Source organism: Lates calcarifer, linkage group LG11, assembly GCF_001640805.2.
Source record: "Lates calcarifer isolate ASB-BC8 linkage group LG11, TLL_Latcal_v3, whole genome shotgun sequence".
Lineage (NCBI taxonomy): Eukaryota > Metazoa > Chordata > Actinopteri > Centropomidae > Lates > Lates calcarifer.
This window is the reverse complement of record NC_066843.1, coordinates 5,586,491-5,607,616: the sequence shown is the minus strand read 5'-3', so window position 1 is coordinate 5,607,616 and position 21,126 is coordinate 5,586,491. Positions and strand designations below refer to the sequence as shown.

At 39.5% G+C, this 21,126-nt stretch overlaps 2 protein-coding genes across 4 annotated transcripts in view; both read left to right on the top strand.

Moving 5' to 3' along the window:
- Positions 1 to 157: 157 nt before the first annotated feature.
- Positions 158 to 13,887, top strand: stat3 (signal transducer and activator of transcription 3 (acute-phase response factor)). Of its 3 annotated transcripts, XM_018702617.2 has the most exons (24): positions 158 to 373; positions 3,603 to 3,746; positions 4,133 to 4,376; positions 4,490 to 4,582; positions 4,705 to 4,786; positions 4,941 to 5,041; positions 5,830 to 5,981; positions 6,221 to 6,379; positions 6,749 to 6,841; positions 6,994 to 7,053; positions 7,166 to 7,195; positions 7,286 to 7,379; positions 7,476 to 7,523; positions 7,660 to 7,743; positions 8,687 to 8,785; positions 8,909 to 9,044; positions 9,138 to 9,190; positions 9,282 to 9,376; positions 9,523 to 9,662; positions 9,753 to 9,974; positions 10,140 to 10,182; positions 11,174 to 11,233; positions 12,345 to 12,442; positions 12,688 to 13,887. In XM_018702617.2, exons 2-24 carry the CDS (start codon positions 3,619 to 3,621, stop codon positions 12,726 to 12,728), a joined length of 2,355 nt encoding a protein of 784 aa, XP_018558133.1. In that variant the 5' UTR covers positions 158 to 373; positions 3,603 to 3,618; the 3' UTR covers positions 12,729 to 13,887. The 3 variants fall into 3 exon arrangements, with proteins under 3 accessions (XP_018558133.1, XP_050929912.1, XP_018558139.1); XM_051073955.1 differs by lacking the exons at positions 12,345 to 12,442; positions 12,688 to 13,887 and adding an exon at positions 11,373 to 11,695; XM_018702623.2 differs by lacking the exon at positions 11,174 to 11,233 and having other exon boundaries at positions 159 to 373.
- Positions 13,888 to 17,860: 3,973 nt separating this feature from the next.
- stat5a (signal transducer and activator of transcription 5a) overlaps positions 17,861 to 21,126 on the top strand; it is a 51,735-nt gene continuing 48,469 nt past the window's right edge. The window contains 1 exon segment of the mRNA XM_018702607.2: positions 17,861 to 18,042. The gene's annotated coding sequence lies outside the window, so the exon portion shown is untranslated.

Here is a 21,126-nt window from a genome sequence, read left to right as displayed (position 1 = left end):
GACAGCAGTAAACACGACGTTCTCAACCAAGCACTGCGTCAGATTCCGCCTCTCTGGCGTATAAACTGTGTTTTGATTGGCTACAGCAGAGTTCCCAAATACTATTGGTTGTTGTAGGTGTCAATAAAGTAGTTTATGGAGTTTGGCTGGCTGGAAAGAAAGACTGCAATGTAGGGGATGGGTTGAGTGTGAAGGTTTATGCGTGTGTGAGAAGTGTGTCCGGAGCTGGCAAGAAAAGATACAGAGTTGCGATCTTTTTCTGTGTTTCTTAGCTCGCTCTTGTGTGCTCAGTTTTGAGAAAAGTTGTGTTTTTTAGTACACAGGGTTACATTTTTCTGCGGGAAAACTTTCCAAAGGAGTGAAAAAGAGCTAGGTAAGCGACTACAACGACTTCTGCTTTTGGCATTTATTAAACGTTTTGTCTCAGATTCGAGGTCATATTTTTTTTCATTATTATATCACAACATCTAATCTTAATTGCATGGTTAGCTCTGTTGTAAATAACACTAATAAACTACAACTGTAGCAACGTGACTGCGTTATGAGTTATTCATGATGGAGAAACCATTCTGTGTCCACGGTGTTCTGTAAGAAACTCAAATGTTAATATATTTTAACTGAAGCTAGTCAGTCCTGCTCGCTCCTCATTACTCTGTTAATATTACAGCCAACGCTCTCAGGCCAAGCTTCGTGAATTTTTATTTTCTGTTTTGCTCATGTGGTCTGGACCGTTTGGTTAAATAATGGCCAGGACGTTTGTCCTTAAACGGGACTGACCACTCAGACTTTTCCAAGATGCATATTTGTGTTATTTGGACACAGCGAAATTCAGGTCAATGTTTTGTGTTTGCCTTGAATTGTCACGCCCATCTCCCTCCCATCTGCGGCCAACATGTCTGACACTTTTTACTTAGCGATTCTTTTCTTCCATACCACATACAATTTAGAGATCATACAGCTCTCCATACCTGCACAAAATCTTAATTTTTGGCAGCGTGTGATTTCTCAGAATACCTTGTATAGTGCAGACAGCACAGATGTGGAGTCATAGTGATATTGTTTATCAGATCAGCGACTGTAATGAAATACATTCATGACTTAATAACATACATATCGCTATTAATATTTTGGTGTCACCTGTGTCTTTCGAGACCATAAAACTTGAAAGTCAGCATGGTAATTGCTTTCTTTGTTTGTTCCAGGAAGTACTGGATGTTCAAGGAAGTACTTCCTAGAATATCTGTAACATGATTTAAGGAATCACATTGTGCTTTACTGGTAGTGCCACATGACTGCCAAGCATTGGAAACTGGACAAGCGACATCTGGTTGGCCTGGCATTATGTTGACTAAGTCTGCTTGCATACCATCAAATTGAATATTAAAACTCAGGCAAAAAACAAATATGTTGCAGATGCCATGTTTGGTCAAAACCCTTACGTTGGCACACTTTTACTGTTATTATGCGCACTTTGGTCTTTGATAATCCTTTAGAGTCCTCACAGAGGTTTGCTACCATGTTTTGGAGCAGTCCAGCCACTTCATTTAGGTGGTGAATTTACTAGAAACCCAGTTTGTAATTCAGTGCATGGAAATACTTGAAATGGAGGTAGTAGAAATAGATAACAGTCATACCGTATCTAGAGGTTTGCGGACGGAACTTAAGGACCCTCTTGGTGTCCTCTTTTCCTTGGCTAGTGTGGTGCCTTTGTGTATCAGAGAAGTTTGAAAAAGATACCAAGTTGAGATACTGTTGGTAATTCCAACCCAAAATCATGAAAGTTGCAGACCCTAGTTCAGATGATGAATGAAAAGAATCTTCACAGTGCTTATGATGACTCAGCTGTTCTTTGATGTGATCCTCTTAGGGTTTTCACATGCCCAGAAATTCACACTATGCTGATGCACCATTTCATTTGTTAGTGAAAGAGGAAGGTAGTGCATATGAAAACTGTTAGGTTTGTGGGACAATTTGAGTTATGCACCTTACATGCTTGAAAAAACTAGTACCCAGATGATGTCAACGAGAGTAACTGCTACATGAACTGTTTTACTGAATTCTTGTGGCTTCTCTGGGACACAGACTTGATTAAATGAAACTTTGAACAAATATAGTTATGTTTCAGGTTGCACTAAATTAATGTAACAATGAGCTGGAACCTGAGTTATGAGTTCATTTGGTGTACCAGTACGGTCTTTTTCAGTTCATTATGAAAGACTGTTGTAACAGTGGGCATGCTGAGTTGGTAAACACAGGTGTTAACTAATAAAATTAATAATGGCCTCATTCCATTAAGGTGTAACAGTGGCCTCCACCTTAAAGGAGCAAAGTCAATTAATTAATTCTAGTTATACCTCTGCTTTTTATTAATTATATAACCCTGCAATAACTGCTGTATTTGTAAAGCTTCTAATGTTTCTGTTGACACTGTGTCAGATAAGACATGATTAACTAGTAATCACCAAGGTTGTGGTTAGAGGCTTTGTTATGGGGGATTGCATTATATTGAGAGGGGTTTCTATTACTCTGTCAGATCAAATGTGCAAATTTAGTAATGATTCTGTTGATCAAGTACAATGTGAGTGATGCAGAAACTCAGACTGATTTAGAATGCAAATTTAGGTACTTATTTTTAACTTTTTCAAATGTTAACAGCACTGACTAAGATATTGCTCTTCCTGCTGTCTGTCAGGAAGAGCAATATCTTAGCTCCTGGAAATAGAAAGCAGAGTCTGGTTTCTTGTCAGAAACATTTCTGAGTCATCATTTACCAAGGATCAGAGCTTTAGTAAACTTCTGTGCCTAGATTTATATTCTCCTTGGTACACAGCACAACTCAGTATTGTGCTAGGACGCTGTGGAACTGACTACTCAGACTTTGGATAATAGTGCAGCAGTATTCAAAAGATATGTAAGGGGCTTAAACAAAGATTTCAGTCTGTCATTTAATACAGTATGGATGACAGAGAAGATAACTTTCTATTGGATTTGGTCTGGAGCCCTCCAGGGAACATTGTAGCCTGTTGTTGGTAAGATGAGAAGGCTAGCAGAACCTTCAATGTGAATCTGATGGGTAATAGTTGTCTCTGCAGGCAGCTGAATGAGGATTACATAGTTTATGATGTTCAAGTTGCATTGTTCTCAACAGAACACTAATATGAGAGAAATGATAAAAAAAACAATTTTTATTATGTCCAAGAATATATGTTTCTCTGGTATCAAATCCATACCTACCATAGCTTTTCAACAGCTTAGAGAAGGAAATGTGGTTTTCATTCTTTCTAGCGAATACAACTGGGGCAAAACCTCAGTCAAAGATCATTTAACTCTTATCTGCCAAGGGAGTTGACAGCTGTTCATGTCGGCCTATATATCTCGGTGGAGGTGTAGTGTTTCACTGAACAGGAAGTGACTGCACTGAAAAGGAGGCCTCCTGAGGGCCTGTCATCTTTTTCAGATAAAACCTGACATTTAGCTATTTTTCTTTGGTCAGTATAAGTGTTACTGAGTTAAGGCATGTGAAACTCTTTTTTTAAATATATATAATTGTCAGTATGTGTCCCTTGCTTACTTTATTTTGTTACGTCTGTCTTTTTATGTAGGTTTTAGGAGGTCAGAATGGCCCAGTGGAACCAGTTACAGCAGCTGGAGACCAGGTACCTGGAGCAGCTCTACCACTTGTACAGTGATAGCTTTCCCATGGAGCTACGGCAGTTTCTTGCCCCCTGGATTGAGAGCCAGGACTGGTGAGAAATAATTTAATTCCTGATTTCTGTTATCATTTTGTTTCTCCTGTTTGCAGTATTTGCCATTAAATTTATTTTATCCGCCACTCCCTCTAGACTGGCAGCCGGCCATTCACCATGACTTGCTAATAGTTTGCCACATAGAAGGCTATTGTATTTTAGCATTCATTGTCACCCTCGTCCTTATCATGTCCTATTCCTCCCTTATGACACCATTACAGGGATCTCATGCATACCATGTATCAGGGTGCACCTAAATGATTCTGTGAGAGAATTTTGAGGGCCAAATTAATAGAACTTAGTATCTACCAAAGAAGTTATATTTTGCATCTTTTACCAGCTTAAAAATCAGCATACCCTTATTATCTTATCCTCTCATTTACAAGGGCTTATGCTGCCAACAAGGAGTCACATGCCACACTGGTGTTTCACAACCTCTTGGGAGAGATAGACCAGCAGTATAGCCGTTTCCTGCAGGAGAATAATGTGCTCTACCAGCATAACCTTCGCAGGATTAAACAGCATCTGCAGAGCAAGTACTTGGAGAAGCCGATGGATATTGCGCGCATTGTTGCCCGCTGCTTATGGGAGGAGCAAAGGCTCCTGCAAACTGCCACATCTGCTGCACAGGTAGAGAAAGCAACACAAACCTAGCTTTAGATTTTTTGTTACACAGTCATTAATAGGTATGGGTTGACACACTAGTGGTTCTACACTATAGTATATCTTTTATTCTCTTGCAGGATGGCCAAGCAGCGCATCCAACAGGCACAGTAGTGACAGAGAAGCAGCAGATCCTGGAGCACAACCTTCAAGACATCAGGAAGCGGGTGCAGGTTAGTTTCTGGGAGAGCCGCATTGATTTAAATGTTTGAATATACAACATAAAAATACTAAATACTTGACAAGATTAGTGTTGCTGTAAATGTATAATTCGTGATCATTCGTTTTTAAACAGGATATGGAACAGAAGATGAAAATGCTTGAGAACTTGCAGGATGACTTTGACTTCAATTATAAGACACTGAAAAGCCAAGGAGGTATATTCTAATTTATGTTTTCTTTGCTTTTTCAGTGACATTGATCCCTTGGAAATGTGTTAAAGCTGTTACAGTGCCTTTATCAGCCCTATAGAATACATTAAATGCATCTTAATTTGTCAGCTGACCTATGACATGCCCACCCACTTTCCAGAGTTGTCCCAGGACCTAAATGGAAACAGCCAGGCAGCCGCTACAAGACAAAAGATGGCTCAGCTTGAACAGATGCTGAGCGCCTTGGACCAGCTCAGGAGGGTGGGTGTCTTTGTCTAACTTATATAGTGAGTTAAGTGAAAAATACATGAGAAAGACTTGCAGCTTTGCAAACCAAAAAGATAATAATAAACACAAGGATAAGTTTGCTTGTATATCTGAACAACACCTATAGTGTCATGATGGTGCAGTACAGGGACACACCCAGCTTGGCGTTGCTGACTAATACAGATTGAAGAAGTTCTGCCTTTGGCTGTGAAACCACATGTGCAACTGACGCCTATTTTAGAAGCTTGGTCACCAGTTTTGACTTAATGTGAAATTTTCTGACTTAGTTAATGGTACAAAACTGGAGCAGCAGCATTCTTGGAAAGACACCTGGCAGATGAATATTTTAAAAGAGTGGTCACATTATCTTTCCAATAAGAGACTATGTGGGTTAATGGAAAACAATGATTTAGATCTTGAGAATCAATAACATACTGTACAGACGTTATGCTACCAGTGGCATCGACCATGGTGACTAATAGTAATCACACCTACTAAGTTGATATTTCTAAATGTGTGGTTGTAAATTTATACAGCACTTTTTAAAGTTGTTAACTGTCCTGAATATTTGGGTCTTACACATGGATATTGGAAAATATCATAAATATATATATACATACTATACTGCATATAATATTATTTAGATTATATAATAATTTATCACATCGGTATTAGATATTAGCATTGTTATAATCCTTCACAATAACAGGAACTTTAGATCACAGGTAGGCATTAACTGATTATGCCCATGTTTGACGCATGCTGTGTTTCTTATCTTGTAGCAAATCGTGACAGAGATGGGAGGCTTGCTGACTGCCATGGATTATGTGCAGAAGAACCTGACAGATGAAGAACTAGCAGACTGGAAGAGAAGGCAGCAAATTGCCTGTATTGGAGGTCCACCTAACATCTGCCTGGATCGCCTCGAAACATGGTAACCAGGAGTGCAAATTTTAACCAGTTTTCTAATTCAGACATTACTCATGGTAATTATTAGTGATCAGTTTACATTTAAAAGTTAATAAAAGGCAAAATGTGTGTTGATGAAATCTTTGTTTAAACAACTTACATATCACCCACATTGCTGCCCTTGCTTCTGCTTGTCCAGCATCTGAAAACACAAGAGCAGACAGAGGTGATGTTGAACTGAACTGGGTTTAATTTTCTAACCAGGATCACATCCTTGGCTGAGTCCCAGCTCCAGATTCGTCAGCAGATCAAGAAATTGGAGGAGCTTCAACAGAAGGTGTCCTACAAAGGGGACCCCATCATTCAGCACCGGCCTGCCCTGGAGGAGAAGATTGTGGACTTGTTCAGAAACCTGATGAAGAGGTACTACATATGATGAATCTTAACTGTACATTTGCCCAGAATCTTTGCTAGTGTTACTATGAACTGCATGGATGTTCCTTCTTGACCTTTGGGAACAGAAGAATCTAAATTCAAGGTTTCACCCACTAGTGATACATAGCTTGCAGCCACATCTCATAGCATCCTGCAAATGAAGTTTACAAATAAAGTTCAAATAAATATTACATTGTGGTTGTGAGATCACATCTGACCCAGCTCCATTTGCTGATGGCTGAGATGTAGTGAAAAGCTCAGAATCATTAAAAGTGGACCTTTGACCTTAGATTCTCATCACCATATGTTATGAAGTTTGCTTGAAACCTAATCTGCAACATGATCTCTGTCCTCTAGTGCTTTTGTGGTTGAAAGGCAGCCTTGTATGCCCATGCATCCAGACAGACCTCTGGTTATCAAAACAGGAGTGCAGTTCACAAATAAAGTCAGGTAAAGATGTAGCACTGAAGTATCAGAGACAACATACATATGTTTCTGTTTTTGGTATCATGGTAACATTTTATGTGTCCCATATCAGAGAGAACAGTGGCACCATTTTATATCATAAGGAATTTTGTGTCCAATATTTTCTTCTCTTCTAGGTTACTGGTTAAGTTTCCTGAACTCAATTACCAGCTGAAAATTAAAGTTTGCATTGACAAGTGAGTTTTTTTTAGTATGGGGTTTCCAACATTTATACTAAGACATTGATTTGAGTGAAGTGAGTAAGGGGAGAAATTACTGTTTTGCTTATTTAAACTGTTTATTTTTCAGGGAATCTGGTGATGTGGCTGCAATTCGAGGGTAAGACTTTAAGAACCCTTTTTTAAAAGCATTTATTCTATATTATTTTAGAAAAGAGTATCACTTTCTGCTGTTACTCGATTTTCTTAGGTCACGAAAGTTTAACATCCTTGGCACCAATACAAAAGTTATGAACATGGAGGAATCCAACAATGGCAGCCTGTCAGCAGAGTTTAAACACTTGGTGAGTTACACAAGCAAAACAAAAAAAAATGTTTGACAGTGATAAAATTCTCTGATAAAAGCCTGCGATGAAGTGCTGACTTCCTGTTTGTTACAGACCCTGAGAGAACAGAGGTGTGGTAATGGTGGCCGGACCAACAGTGATGTAAGTACTCAGGTTACTACTTACTACTACTCAGTACTAACGCTGGGATAGTGTAATTTAATGCAGAAATACACGTAAACAGTCCATGCAGTTCATTTTTTTATATAATGGAGGTTTAAATATTTGTTTCCTCTAGGCCTCTCTTATTGTCACAGAGGAGCTCCATCTTATCACTTTTGAGACAGAAGTCTATCACCAAGGCCTGAAGATAGATCTGGAGGTGAGTGCCACCACTTTGTTTCATGAACTGGGAGACATTTCTATTTTCTCAGTTAAACTTTCTCACAACACTAGAAGTCAACAAAACTCTAAACTCGAAAAACTCTCAAAGCATAACACAGTGTTGTTTTTTGACACCCTGTACAAAGTAAGTCACCAGACAAGTGAGTCATTGACAAAGTCTCCCGCCTCCGGAGACCTCCCACCTTGGCGGCTTCTAAATAAGCTGTTACTTAAAGTTAAACCTCTTCCTTCAACCCAGTTACTGACCTGACCCCAGTTACCATACTGAGGGCAGAGTAATCAGATCCAAATATTTCATGCTGAAGTGCAAAGTTTGATTTTTTACAGCGTTCTCTAATCTTCTGTGGGTTTCCTTGAATAATCAAACAAGGAATTTAGATAGTATGTTATGACTAATTTAACTTTCATGTTTAATGTATAAGGCATTATGTGTTTCCTTAAACTTCAAATGCACTACAGAGCTTCCATCCACAGACCCCGAGTAAAAATACAACAAGCCATGTCTGTCTCAGAGCAACATGCACCACATCCATAACATAATTATCTATGTCATCATGGCAAAACAAAATTCTCCCACTGACAGATGGTATTTTTTGTTCGCTAAACACTAAATTGTGCACCTTGTGTCACCTCCACATGATGAATTTGACATGTTCTTTGTTGCAACTTGTCATACTCAGCTGAACTTTACACCAAATAATCTTGCACTAAGAACAGCTCCATGCCTTCCTAGGTCTAAGTGTAGTATTAATGAGAGGACATTCTGAAGAACAGCTCTTTCAAAACAATGCCCTGAAATAAAGGCAGGAACATTTTTGGGTCATTGTGCAGGAGTAAATCTCAGCAGGCAAATAACAAAACTCAAAAAAAGAAAAGAGGACACAAATGTGCTGAAATTAATTTTTCCTTCATTTGTGCAGACTCATTCCCTGCCTGTGGTTGTCATTTCGAACATCTGCCAGATGCCCAATGCCTGGGCTTCCATTCTGTGGTACAACATGCTCACTAACCACCCAAAGGTAGGACAGTGCCCTCTGGTGGAGAGGGGCTAAAATCTGTTGGGGGGGGGAACTGTTCACACATTACAGTTGGAGAAAAAATGATACATTTTTAAATATGTTGGCCTGCGTGTCTCTGCACAGAATGTAAACTTCTTCACCAAGCCCCCAGTGGGAACGTGGGATCAGGTGGCTGAGGTGCTAAGCTGGCAGTTCTCTTCCACTACCAAGAGAGGCCTGACCATCGAGCAGCTCACCACTCTGGCTGAGAAATTACTAGGTGAGTTAACATGTCTGAATCACTCCAAAAATGTCAAACTTTCATATAGTAATATGTAATTTTATGACGTAATGATGTTTTTTATCCATGTAGGTCCTTGTGTCAACTACTCTGGCTGTCAGATCACCTGGGCCAAGTTCTGTAAGGTACATCACCCACCAACCACATATGATTCAGTCTGCCATATTGCCATTGTGTTGAGTCAATGTGAGTTATTTTTTTCCTTCCCTTTCGCAGGAAAACATGGCTGGTAAAGGCTTCTCCTTCTGGGTGTGGCTGGACAACATCATTGACCTGGTGAAGAAGTATATCCTGGCACTGTGGAATGAAGGGTGAGAGGTCGTTCTTTGTTTACAATCAAGTTCCCAAGCAGTCGCTGGAACAGTGTATTGACATGCAATAGTCCACAGTTTTAAAATAGAGTTACTATTTTAAAATTCAGTGTGCATTTATTTGACTTCCTGTTGCCTTTCTACAGGTATATCATGGGTTTTATCAGTAAGGAGAGGGAGAGGGCCATTCTGAGTCCAAAACCTCCTGGTACTTTTCTCCTGCGATTCAGTGAGAGCAGCAAGGAGGGAGGCATAACATTTACATGGGTAGAGAAAGACATCAGTGGTGAGTATTTTGGGCCTTCTTTAATTGTTTTATGATATTTTCAAGTCTTTATTTGTTGTCATGACGCTGAGTTTCCTGGTGTGACTACAGGAAAGACCCAGATCCAGTCAGTGGAGCCATACACCAAGCAGCAGCTCAACAGCATGTCTTTCGCTGACATCATCATGGGCTACAAAATCATGGATGCCACTAACATCCTTGTTTCACCCCTCGTCTACCTCTACCCCGATATCCCCAAAGAGGAAGCTTTCGGGAAATACTGCAGGCCAGAAGCGGCTCCTGAAACTGAGATGGGAGGAGACTCTACGAGCAGTAAGTCACTTGTCCTGGTCATCTGTGGTGTTTATGCAGTTTCAGAGAAACAACACATACTGCATTGCTTACTATGTATGTTATTTCTTTCTCTTTCATTTATATCTTGTGTTATTGTGGATAGTATTTTTGTGACAAGTAGAAATATTTTCTTTTCCCTGACAGCTATTCAGCCATACTTGAAGACAAAGTTCATCTGTGTTACACCGTAAGTATCTATCACTACTTCTCTATCCTTAAGATGTCAGTATTTACGGGAAGATCCAGTGCGACCCATTTACTTCCACTTATCTTAGCCCTTATTATTTGCTGTTGATATTTCCTTTTATAAAGACAACAGACTGAATGTTCCTGCTCAAGATCTGCACTTCCTTTTTTTGAACTTCTTTTGTATATGGCAAGTGTTGCCAAATGTTCACAGAAAAGAGAACAAAGCTGTTTTCACTCTTACTGTGAGTCACCACTGTCACTGGAGGAACCATTACCCTGTTCAGCCCCAGATATGTGTATATTCGGTTACGACAGATGCAGTTCACACCTGGCATCAGGTTATGTAGTTTGTGGGCTTCTGACCGGAATTCATTTCTAAGCTCAGTATGCAAATAATCATGTGCAATGCTTGCATTTCTGTAGATCAGGCCTGTGGTCAAAATAAAAACAGTAAGGACCATCAGTTTCCAACAGGCAAATATGCCCCTTCCAAATGATACATCTATTCTTAATATGCTGTAGGATGTATATTTCTGTTGCTGTTTATGTGCTTTGTTGTGTGTTTTCTTTGTAATCACACTTAAGTTCAGACACTTTTTGGTGTGATCAGGGCCAAAAGACAAAAACAAGAAATAGCAACAATCGCTAACTTCTGAAATTAGTTGCAGCCTTAAATATTTCCAACTAATATTTACGTACAAATGCTGACATTTAGAAATGTAAGAATTAGCCTCTATAGAGCTTCTTCAAATGTTGTAGCGTTGAATATCTGAGATTAACTGAAAAATAAATGAGGTGGGAGGGGGAGAGGAGGGTCAAAATTGGCTGCAGGTGAGTGTGATAGTGTGAGGTTGACTGAGATCAGAGGAGTGTATACACAGGCTAGTCAGCCATGTGTGCGTTGCTTGGTAGTCGACTTGATGGTGGATTTAATGGCGTGCTGGTGGGTTGTGAGGTTTGCTCAGTGAGATCCTGACCTGTCTCCGTAGGTGTCCCTCCGTGTTCATGGACTTGCCGGACAGTGAGCTGCTTGGGAACGGATTCCCAGGGTAGGCACTCGGGGGAAAGTGGCATGTAGGGCTGTGTGTGCATCTTGACACTTTGTCTGTCTGTTTTATGGGTGGGTTTTAGGGATGATGGTGCAGTACCCCCATCTACATAATTGATGTTTGTGTTTCCAACTCACAGCCACTTTTCCTGGTTCTAATTCAAGAGCATCTCCCTGCCATTCATCAATTTTTCATTTGGTTCAGGTCACACTCATGTTTCCAGACATTTCTGCCGTAATTCCTCAACCAAATCCATTTGTATGGATTAAACAGTCCAAACAATTTTTGATATGATTGCTTGAGGAAAAGTGATATGAGATTTTAGATAATAGTAGTATTTTTGATGAAAATATTTCCAATTCAATTAGTAGTCAATAAAATTTTTTTAAAAAAGGGCAAAAACCAGTTTGACAGAAGAAAGAAACAAGAAATGGAAATTGTTCTTTAAGACTGAAGAAAAGAGTGAGTAATGGCCTGTTCGATCCACTTAATCCACTGTGCTAACAAACAACTGTTGTGACACTGACTGTAGAGTAGCTGTCATTAACATCAATACAGTGTTAAACATAAAAGGCTTTTGTGTCAGTGTGCTTAGCACTGCCTAAAATATATGTGGCATTCTCAACATCTGTCCAGTCTTCTCTGGTTTCATTTATAATGTATTTTGGTATTTAAATCAAAGTATTTGTCAGTGTTGTACCACAGAACCATCCCGGCTTTCATCTTCTTTCTTTTTTGGTCATGACTTTGCATACTGACGCTGAATGCTAAATTACCTTTCAGAGTATAATGAGACTGATGGAGTGACTTTTCACTGATTAACCACTGATAGGTGCATTAAACAATTCAGCAGAATCACATCCTTTTTGTTTGTGGTAACCCTGCAGACAGTGTGATGATGACAAACACTAATATACACAAGTTAGTAGGTTAACTTATTTTGTGGTGAAGTGTAATGACAAATGTATTTTCACAGTAGTTATGTTCAAAGTATTGTGACTAACCTGAATACTGTGGCAAGTAATTCTAAGAGAAAGTGTGTATGATCCTCTGTGGACATTTCAGTTTGTAACATGAAATTTGTCTTCTTATGTTGTTTGTTTCTTTACAGAACAAACTCTGGAAACACCAGTGACCTGTTCCCCATGTCGCCTCGCACCCTCGACTCTCTGATGCACAATGAAGCTGAAGCTAATCCAGGACATTTGGGTGAGTCAGATACACATACTGTACATATGCACACATAGTTATACTTCTGTACTTGTGAGAGCACTCACTTGCAATTGCCAAGCCTGTACTTTCTAACCTAAATAAAAGCAAATAGCCCTTTGAAGAAGGTAGGACCAGCCAAAAAACCATTGTGTTCAAATTAGTCCTCACAAAGATAGACGATAGAAGAACAGAACTTAATTTATAACTAAGATTAATAACTGATATTTCGATTTCTTCCACAGATTCACTCACTTTGGATATGGATGTAGCATCACCTATGTGAGGAGATTTGTAAAGTTTCTTCATTTTTTTTCTTTCGTTGTTGGTATTTGATGATGATTTCTCTTTCCTCTGTACACTCATTCTGCCTGTACAGTTTGTTCCTTGTTCCTGTTTAAATTTACACACAGTAGGGAGTTGAATGAATTTTGAAAGATATTCTTTTAAAGGATGCATTGCCACTTATTTAGCCTTTGACTGTGCACCTGTACTAAGTGTGTTAAACTGTTGATTAATACTGACCTACTTACTGACTCTCTATTCAGTACTTCTCCCATCTTCATGTGTGTCTTTAGTACATTTAAGTATCTGGAATTGTATTTTTTGAGAACATTATATTTTTGTGTTATTGACTCTCAAGATGGTTATGATTTCATGTGTTCTTTGAATAAGAAAATGTAATGATAATAATTGTTGTATAAGCTATGCCGCTTAAGAAATGTACTTTGGCGATTTTACTTGGATGCATTTAATGGTCTTTGTCAGTAAGAGTTGCATTTTTAATCTCTGCCAAATGTAATGTTGCAGGTGTTCCCAAAATACCTTGGTTGCATTTAAAATGGTTTCTGTTTAATAATGTTTTTTACACAAAATTGAATATTTCCTGTATTTCTCAGAGCCCTTGGAAACATTTTAAAATTGTACAGAGAAAGAAAGATGGGGAGTTTCAGACACTTCTAAAGTAATTTTCCTGTAAGCTTTCTCCCTATAGTATTGTGAGAAATTAAGTGATATAACTTGTAAATGTGGTGCTCTGAAAACAGTTTTTTGTCACTCCCGCCTAAATACTGTAATTTGTGATCATGTAAATTGCACTTGCTTTTGAAATTAGTGTTATTATTTTAGTTTTGCCTGAATTCACCTGACATGGTCAGATATGTAAATCAATTTTATGAACAGTTTATTTTAGAACAAAGTTGTTATCAAAATAATCATGGGTGTTTCAGATAGATATTTCACTCTAACAGAATGTACACAGTAAGGTGTGTAGCAGGTGACTTTTAACCTTTCATACAGTTGAGCAAACCCTGTCAGTTGAGGTTCGATGCAAGCCACATATTTGTCTGTCAAGCCATGAAATATCAAGAGGTTTTCTGTAAGATATGCTGTAACTACTCATGATTTGACAGAAGGCAATAAAAACAAGTTGGCACTAAAAGAAATCTAGTAGTCTGTTGGTAACTTGGAAGTTAAATTTGCAAACATGTCAAATGTGCTCAAGAATCAGTATCTGACAAATAAGAATCAGAGCTGTTTTAGTACTTGAGATGGAAGTGATTGATGTCCACATTATTTACAGCATCATGCCATGACTTTTAAGTTATTTGCAACCGTGTACAAGGATCAAAAATTAATAACATTTAATTTACACTTACTCATTTGGCAGACTCTTTTATTTGGAGTAACTTACAAACGAGGAACAACACTCAAGTTTCAGTGCAGTAAGAGACTTCAGGGTAGGCACTAAGTGCTAGATCTGTTCAATATGACAAAGTACAAGGAGGTCAGGTACAGAAGTGCACAGTAAATGCAAGTTAGCCAGGTTGAGGGTGTTAGGTGTTAGGAGAGGATGCACTATCCAAAGAGATGAGTCCTCAAGAGATTCTTGAAGATGGATAGGGATGCACCATCTGGTAGCAGTTGGTAGTTTTCTACTGTGGAGAACAACAAACAAGAAGAATCTGGACTAAGATTTCCTCGTGTATAGAAAATGCCAGTGCCAGAAGATGTTCCCTGGAGAAACACAGTGATGGAGAATAGGCCTGTATGATTGAGTTCATTGAGTAGATGAGTGCAGACCCAGAAGTCACTTTGTACACAAGCATTAGTGACTTGATTTGATTTGGGTGGTTTTTTGGTTGCCAGTGGAGGTCAATGAGCAGCAGAGTGACGTGCTTCTTTAGGATGATTGAAAATTAGATGCGCCACTGCATTCTGGAGAATGTATAAGGGTTTCACTGTGTATGGAGGGAGACACCACCATCATTTTGAATATGAACACACTTTTGAATGTATGATTGTATTGAATAACACTTGATTTTTTTCTGCTCACAACATTTTGACATTTCACCATAGGAAAAGCACAGATGTGAATTAAATTAATGTTGACTGAAGCTCATTTAGCTGCCTTGGTTTCAAGGTCTTGATATTGTCCTCGTTGGCTCACTTAGAGGGACACTTGAATATGGCATATATCATTAATGTTATTAGTAGCACCTGTTCTTTTTACAATATTGTCAGTCAAAATGTTTGCTGTGAAAAGACCTATTTAAGGGACTTTCAATCTAAAGTAAGTAACAGCCAGTATAACATTATAGTATACTATGGCACTTCATATTCAACATTATTATTCCTATGATTGGCTGTTCATCATTTATGTATCATTGATGTGCAGTTAAAATATGATGTTTTTCATACACAGCTGGTCCTGAATGTTCCAGATATAAAAGAGATAATAAGTAAAGCACACACACCATCAAATGATGCTGGATGAGGACAGCATTGTTTCTGCTTTACAATCTGGACACTGTGATGCAGCTTAACTGGATGAGAAGTGACAAGCTCATGTAGTCACACCCTTCTCCAAAAGATGAACAGATAGTACAGTGCTCTTCTGATCAAGCCAGAGGAAGTCTAAAATGGTAAAAATAACTAGAGTTCATAATTGGAAATGTGCTGAAATGCACCAGTGTAGGTGGGAAACCAATAACAACAGACCATTAACAAAGAGGAACTCTAAAGATTTAAGATAAGCAATAAAACAATATGTGATAAATAACATGCAAGCAATAGACGTTTTATGTCTGTGAGGAACTCAGGGCCCCTGTTTGTCTGACACTATCTGCTGGAGGGGAAAAGAGCTGAAGTGTTATATCCATTGTAAACATTAACATAAAAAACTGAGTTCATACAATGATATCTGGGGCATTTTCACATTCATATTGTGCAAAGAATACATTTAACCCACCCACTGCAAACATTTTGGTTATATGAATCAGGAAACAGAAATTCAACAGCACAGAAAATCAACCACATATTCTCTTTATTATTATTTATTTATTTATTTTTTTTTGTAAAATCTTGTAAAATCTCACCTCAGCAGGTGTCAAATATGATGAAATCCACTGTGTGTTGGCTCATAACACTAATTATTTCAAATAAACTGTTGTTGAGGCCCTGGGAAATGAAATACACAGATGTCGTGGCAGTAATAATGCATTGTAGTTTCTGGGATTCATGTACATGCATAAGAAATGACATATTATTGCACTTCCTATTTTCACTTTGAGAGTTTCTCTCTCCCTTTTGGTGACAATACTCTCGACACATGATCACTGGACTTCCCAGACTGGAAACCCCATATTGCATGTGTGCAACTCCACTACATTTTCAGCTATAAAGTAGCACTGACATGATCAGCTGCAGTGTGACTGCCAGGATTCCCACGAGTCCATTTAGAAAATATGTGACAGCTGATATAAAGCAGCTAAATAAATTCAGGCAGTGAGGAAGCAGTTTCTGCATCACTGAGCCCCTGCCTTGCTCTACAGCACTTGCTTGCTCTGTCTCTCGTGTGCGTCTAGTTCATCTCTGTGATAGGAAATGAACACAGACTGGTTAGAGGAGATGAGGGGGTGTGGAGATGTACATCTATTACCGTCAGCAGCTGCTGACTCAGCTGTCTGAGGAAGCAACTGTCACCCTTCAGTTCTGGCTCGCAGCCAATCAATTTGGAGAATCAATGAAACTGTGTGTGTGTGTGTGTGTGTGTGTGTGTGTGTGTGTGTGTGTGTACATAAATGATGACTTTTTGACATGGATGTGGGAAAATGAAGTCATTTATTTCTGCAGTGTGAGAGGGGACTTTTCAGGTTACAGTCATCAGCAACATTCAGAAGAAATTCTGGACGTTTACCCTTTTGTTTGTATGTGACAAAGTCAGTTTACTGTACAGCCACAGGCAAGATGTAAGCAGGTGCATTTCCACAAGTAATGTCCTTGGCTACAATTTTGACGTACTTATATTTTGAGTATTCCCATTTTGGGAGTCAAATGTTTTTAGGTGTAAAATTGGTATGTACAAAACAACAAGTGTCACTACTGGCACATAGGACCCAGTATGTGGATTCTGACCCCTTTATATGGTCCTGTGGGATAAAGAAAGTAGCACAGATACAACAAAATACAATACAATAACTAAGATATATAATATTTTCTTCAGTCAGCACTTGTTTACATGGTGCCCGTTGCCCTTTTATGTGTATTTTGTTTTGTCTCAGGCAGCAATATGTGGCTCTCTTAAATGCTGGACGTGCCTCAGGCACATATTGTCCTCTAATTAATTCTGGCAGGTTTATCTTTGGTCCCTGCCACCTCATCTCTCTCTCTCTCTCTCTTTCTCTCTCGTCCCCCTTTCATCCTTTTCTCCCTCCCTCTCTCTCTCTCTCTCTCTCTCTCCTCTCGCTGTTTTTTTTTAAACCAGAAGGCGTCGCTATTCTACAGCTTGAGGGAGACAGATCTAGGATCGAGTTTTGCACTGAGTTGGATAAGAGATTTGCTGTACAGTAGATTAGACTTAATCTAATCAACCGGTCTGCTCAAAAACTATGTGCAGTAGTGAACAGCTTTGATCACAGCAAGTCAGAAAAAAGCGAGTCTGAGCTTAATGACCTGCCGCAACCAGGGGGCAATTTAAGTGTGATCTCTGATATAGGAATTTAATTACATTTAACCTATTTCATTTATTTATTAGGTATGGAATTATTATGATTATTTCTTTATTTATTGTAGTAGTGGTGTTTAAGGTATAGGCTATTGTTTGTGCCTATGCTTTATGTATATAACCTATGGTAACATAGTATTGCTCAAAACAAAGTTGCAAAGTCCCCTGAATTCAAAACATTGTGCAGATACCGAAGGCTACAGCAAAAAGCCCATAAAATTAATATCTATTTTGAACACATACAAAAAATAGTAATTTCGTCTGTTGTTGTTACCTGATAAAAGGCTTTCAGCTGCTTAAGCCTGTATTTAGCATTAGTCCACATCAATCATCACCGGGACACAAATCAGTAGAAACTGTTGAGAGTGACAGAGTGCAAGAACCGCCGGAAGTGGGCGGTTTGTCAGCGAGAGAGAGAGAGCGAGAGACATAGGGAGAGAGAGAGAGAGAGAGATCGGTGAAGTGTGAGGCGAACTGCTGGAAACTAGACGACTGACTGACTGACTGGGAGATTCCTGTTGTAGGTTGCTCACGTCGCTGCAGCCTCTCCCCGCATTTTATGAGAAAGGACAGCAGCTTCGGTCGCTCCACAGAGGTGAGTGTGGCAGTTTCGTTTCTTTTGAATGTGTTTAAGAGGTGAACGTCCTCGTCTCGTCCCGCTGACTGTCCCTGTTGCGAAAGAATATTCTGACAGCGTTTTGTAAACAAACTGCGAGTGTGAGGCGGCAGCAGCGCTCCGCGGACGCCGCTGCACACAGATAGAAACCAGTTTGGATGCGTGTAATATCATTTAGTTTCTGCGTTACTTTTTTCCTTGCCTTCTCTGTGTGTTTTTATCAACAGCTGCTGAATCAACAGGCAGGTCTCCGTGCGCAGACGAAGGAATCCCTGTGATATTTCTGTAATAATCCTCACGGACTGGCAGCGTGTCTGGTGCCACCGAGTTTACTGTCACCCTGTCGTAAGCTACTTTGTTGGCATCTTCCATCTCCTGTGTTGTGTCTTCATCCCAGTATTGTTGTAGGAACATGGTGTCCATGTAAACAAGCTTTGTGGCATGTGACTATGACATTCTCACTGCTGTAATGGTCCTACAAGGGTTGACTCACTTTCAAAACGGCATTTTGAAATGTTAAGTTTTGCTGTTGGGACGAGCCTCCCTACTCCCCTCCAGTAACTCTAATGATACCTATAGGAGGCGGTAAGCCACAGTCACAGGTGAAATAGGACCATAAAGATAACCCGCGGCAGCACTCACACACACACTCGGGTTTTACAGCCTTTGACTTAAATGAGTGCAGAGCAGCGTAATGATGGTGTAATGGACATGCTTCAAAAGTTTGACAGGTGAAAGCCTGACTGAGAGCTTTTGTTTCAGGGACTGTCTCCGTCATACACATACGTGCTTAATGCTTCTACCCTGCTCTATTCAAGTACGTGTTTGAGCTACTTGAACTGAGCTGTTCCATTTTGTGGAAATGTATACTTTTACCTCACACTTGAGCAAGAAGTCTTGTACTTTGTACTGCATGACATTTGTCTGACTGCTGATGTTACTTTGAAGATAAAGACCTCACATGCAAACACACACACACATACACAAGCTCATAAAATGCTGATGCTTTAGTCTCAATTATTCCCAGCAATGTATGAAGTAATCTTAGTGAGACCAGCCGCAACAATAAAATACTGCTCATATGTTACCACATGAAACACACTTTAGAATGGGTACTTTCACTATTTTAATTACAATTTACTGCTCTTTAACTTCTGCTGGTGCCAATTTAGTTTTGTTCAAGTGGAAGTGGATTTTAATCAACTTTTTGTGCACAACAAACACCAGCTATAGCAACAACGTGAGGCATTTTACAAGAATAATAAACTGATTTCTTAGGAAAAGCGTGAATGTAGGAGTGATATCACACAGATAAAGCTAAAAACCAACTCAGTAGGGTCATTCAGTATTGAGTGCCACAAATTCAGTTGCAGTCCCTATGGCAATATGGGAGAATTCCATAAAATGACAAAAAGGTCACTCTGGTCTCACTACTAGAACTCCACAGTGACACACAGTAAGCCTTTATACTGTACAAGTACTATAGTTATGTTACACTCTAAAAAATATGTCTTGAAAAGAAGAAGAAACATCTTTCTTTAGAGAAACCTTAGGGAAAGGCCTGTAGGCTACTGTAACCCAAATGGTCTGTGTCATCTCTCTTCACCTCATACCCATTATCATATTCTTACAAAAGCTAAATCAATGTGAAAGATGTTGTGTTAATACAACGCAGGAGTGCGTATGCTCATTCCGATCGTGTCTCTGCCTTTCACTTTAGCTGTCCTAAATGTGTGTTACTGTAAAACAGAGGATTCATTGTTTCTCTGCATTTGGCTGTTGATATGCGGTATGAAAAAGAATGAAAGGATGGCTCATAAAGGTCGACACAAAGCTGTCAGAGCTGTAAGGCACATCTCTAGAATCAAGACCCTGGTGTTTATGCTTGCTTACAAACAGAACTGAAATGTCACAGACACTTTGAAGACACTGTCATATCCAGGAATATGGTGTGCTATGTTTGTGTGTGCGTGTATTTGTCCTTGTGTATTTCTGAGTGTGCAGATGAGCTTACCTGCCCTGACTGACTGCATCCTTCTGATATGCATCCTTTGTTTTTGTTATTTGCTGAATGCTTAGTTACTCTGATAAGTCTTTGGGTTTTTTTCCTTTGGACTTACAAAAAGATATATTTTACACTCCTACAGTCAAGTTGGCATTGACTTTGTCCCCTGTTGCTCTTGGTAATTGAGAATTACATGTTGTGATTATAATGCTTTCTGCCCACTGTGATAATTTCCCCCCTTGAGGCTGCTGTGTGAAAAGTGTTTGAATGAGGTCTATGACTGCTCTCTGAGTCCTTTCCTCTCAACACAACAATAGAAATGGTTTGTTTGCGGCACCTTTGTGTTTGGCTTTTAGTAGTGCTGAAATTAGTCAGTCAAAAAATGTTTGATGATTTCTCTTTTTTATGTGTTTGGAAATTGTGTAACTTTAGGTTTTGGACATAGTAGTTTCAAGGCATCACCTTGGGCTCAGGGAAACAGTTACAGGAATTGTTTTTTTATCTATTTCTTGACATTTTACAGATGTTATCGTTTTGTTCTGTAATTTCTGCATGTCTGCTCTCCCAGTCAATAAAACATTTCAGACAGGAAATAACGGCCATCGCCTTTTAGCATTTAACCCTGTTGGCAAGCACTGTGTTACCCTGCATGCTCCCTCTGTCACTGCTGCGCATGGTGCGTGGCAAGGGAGGGCTTTCCCAGGTTTCTGTGAAAAGGAGGGTGTTTTATGTTGGCATGCGAACATGGCATGCTGGCCAGGCATGAATTGGCTGGCACACTGTGTCCCTGACAGAAAGACCCAGGGGAGACAGGGGAAACCAGTATTTTATCCTACAAACCCACTGTGCCATGTGCTCACAGCATGGCATGTCCTTAAGCTTGTCTATGCTGTTCACTTTTTCACTCTCTGCTGCCAGACAAGTGTAGGGTTCAGCGAGCCTGGAGAGGCTGATGTGAAAATCTGGGTACTGTAAGTAGGGGTGGGGGTGCGGTTATTTGGGAAGGACAATACAGGAGACATGTTCTCAGCATTGACATCATGAGTAGCTGGAAGTGA

Bases quoted from the DNA above. Each gene is read 5' to 3' on its own strand.
- stat3 (XM_018702617.2), top strand. From the start codon at position 3,619: ATGGCCCAGTGGAACCAGTTACAGCAGCTGGAGACCAGGTACCTGGAG. The intron at 7,196-7,285 runs GTAAGACTTTAA...CGATTTTCTTAG, and splicing joins GATGTGGCTGCAATTCGAGG to GTCACGAAAGTTTAACATCC. The intron at 9,045-9,137 runs GTGAGTTAACAT...TTATCCATGTAG, and splicing joins TCTGGCTGAGAAATTACTAG to GTCCTTGTGTCAACTACTCT.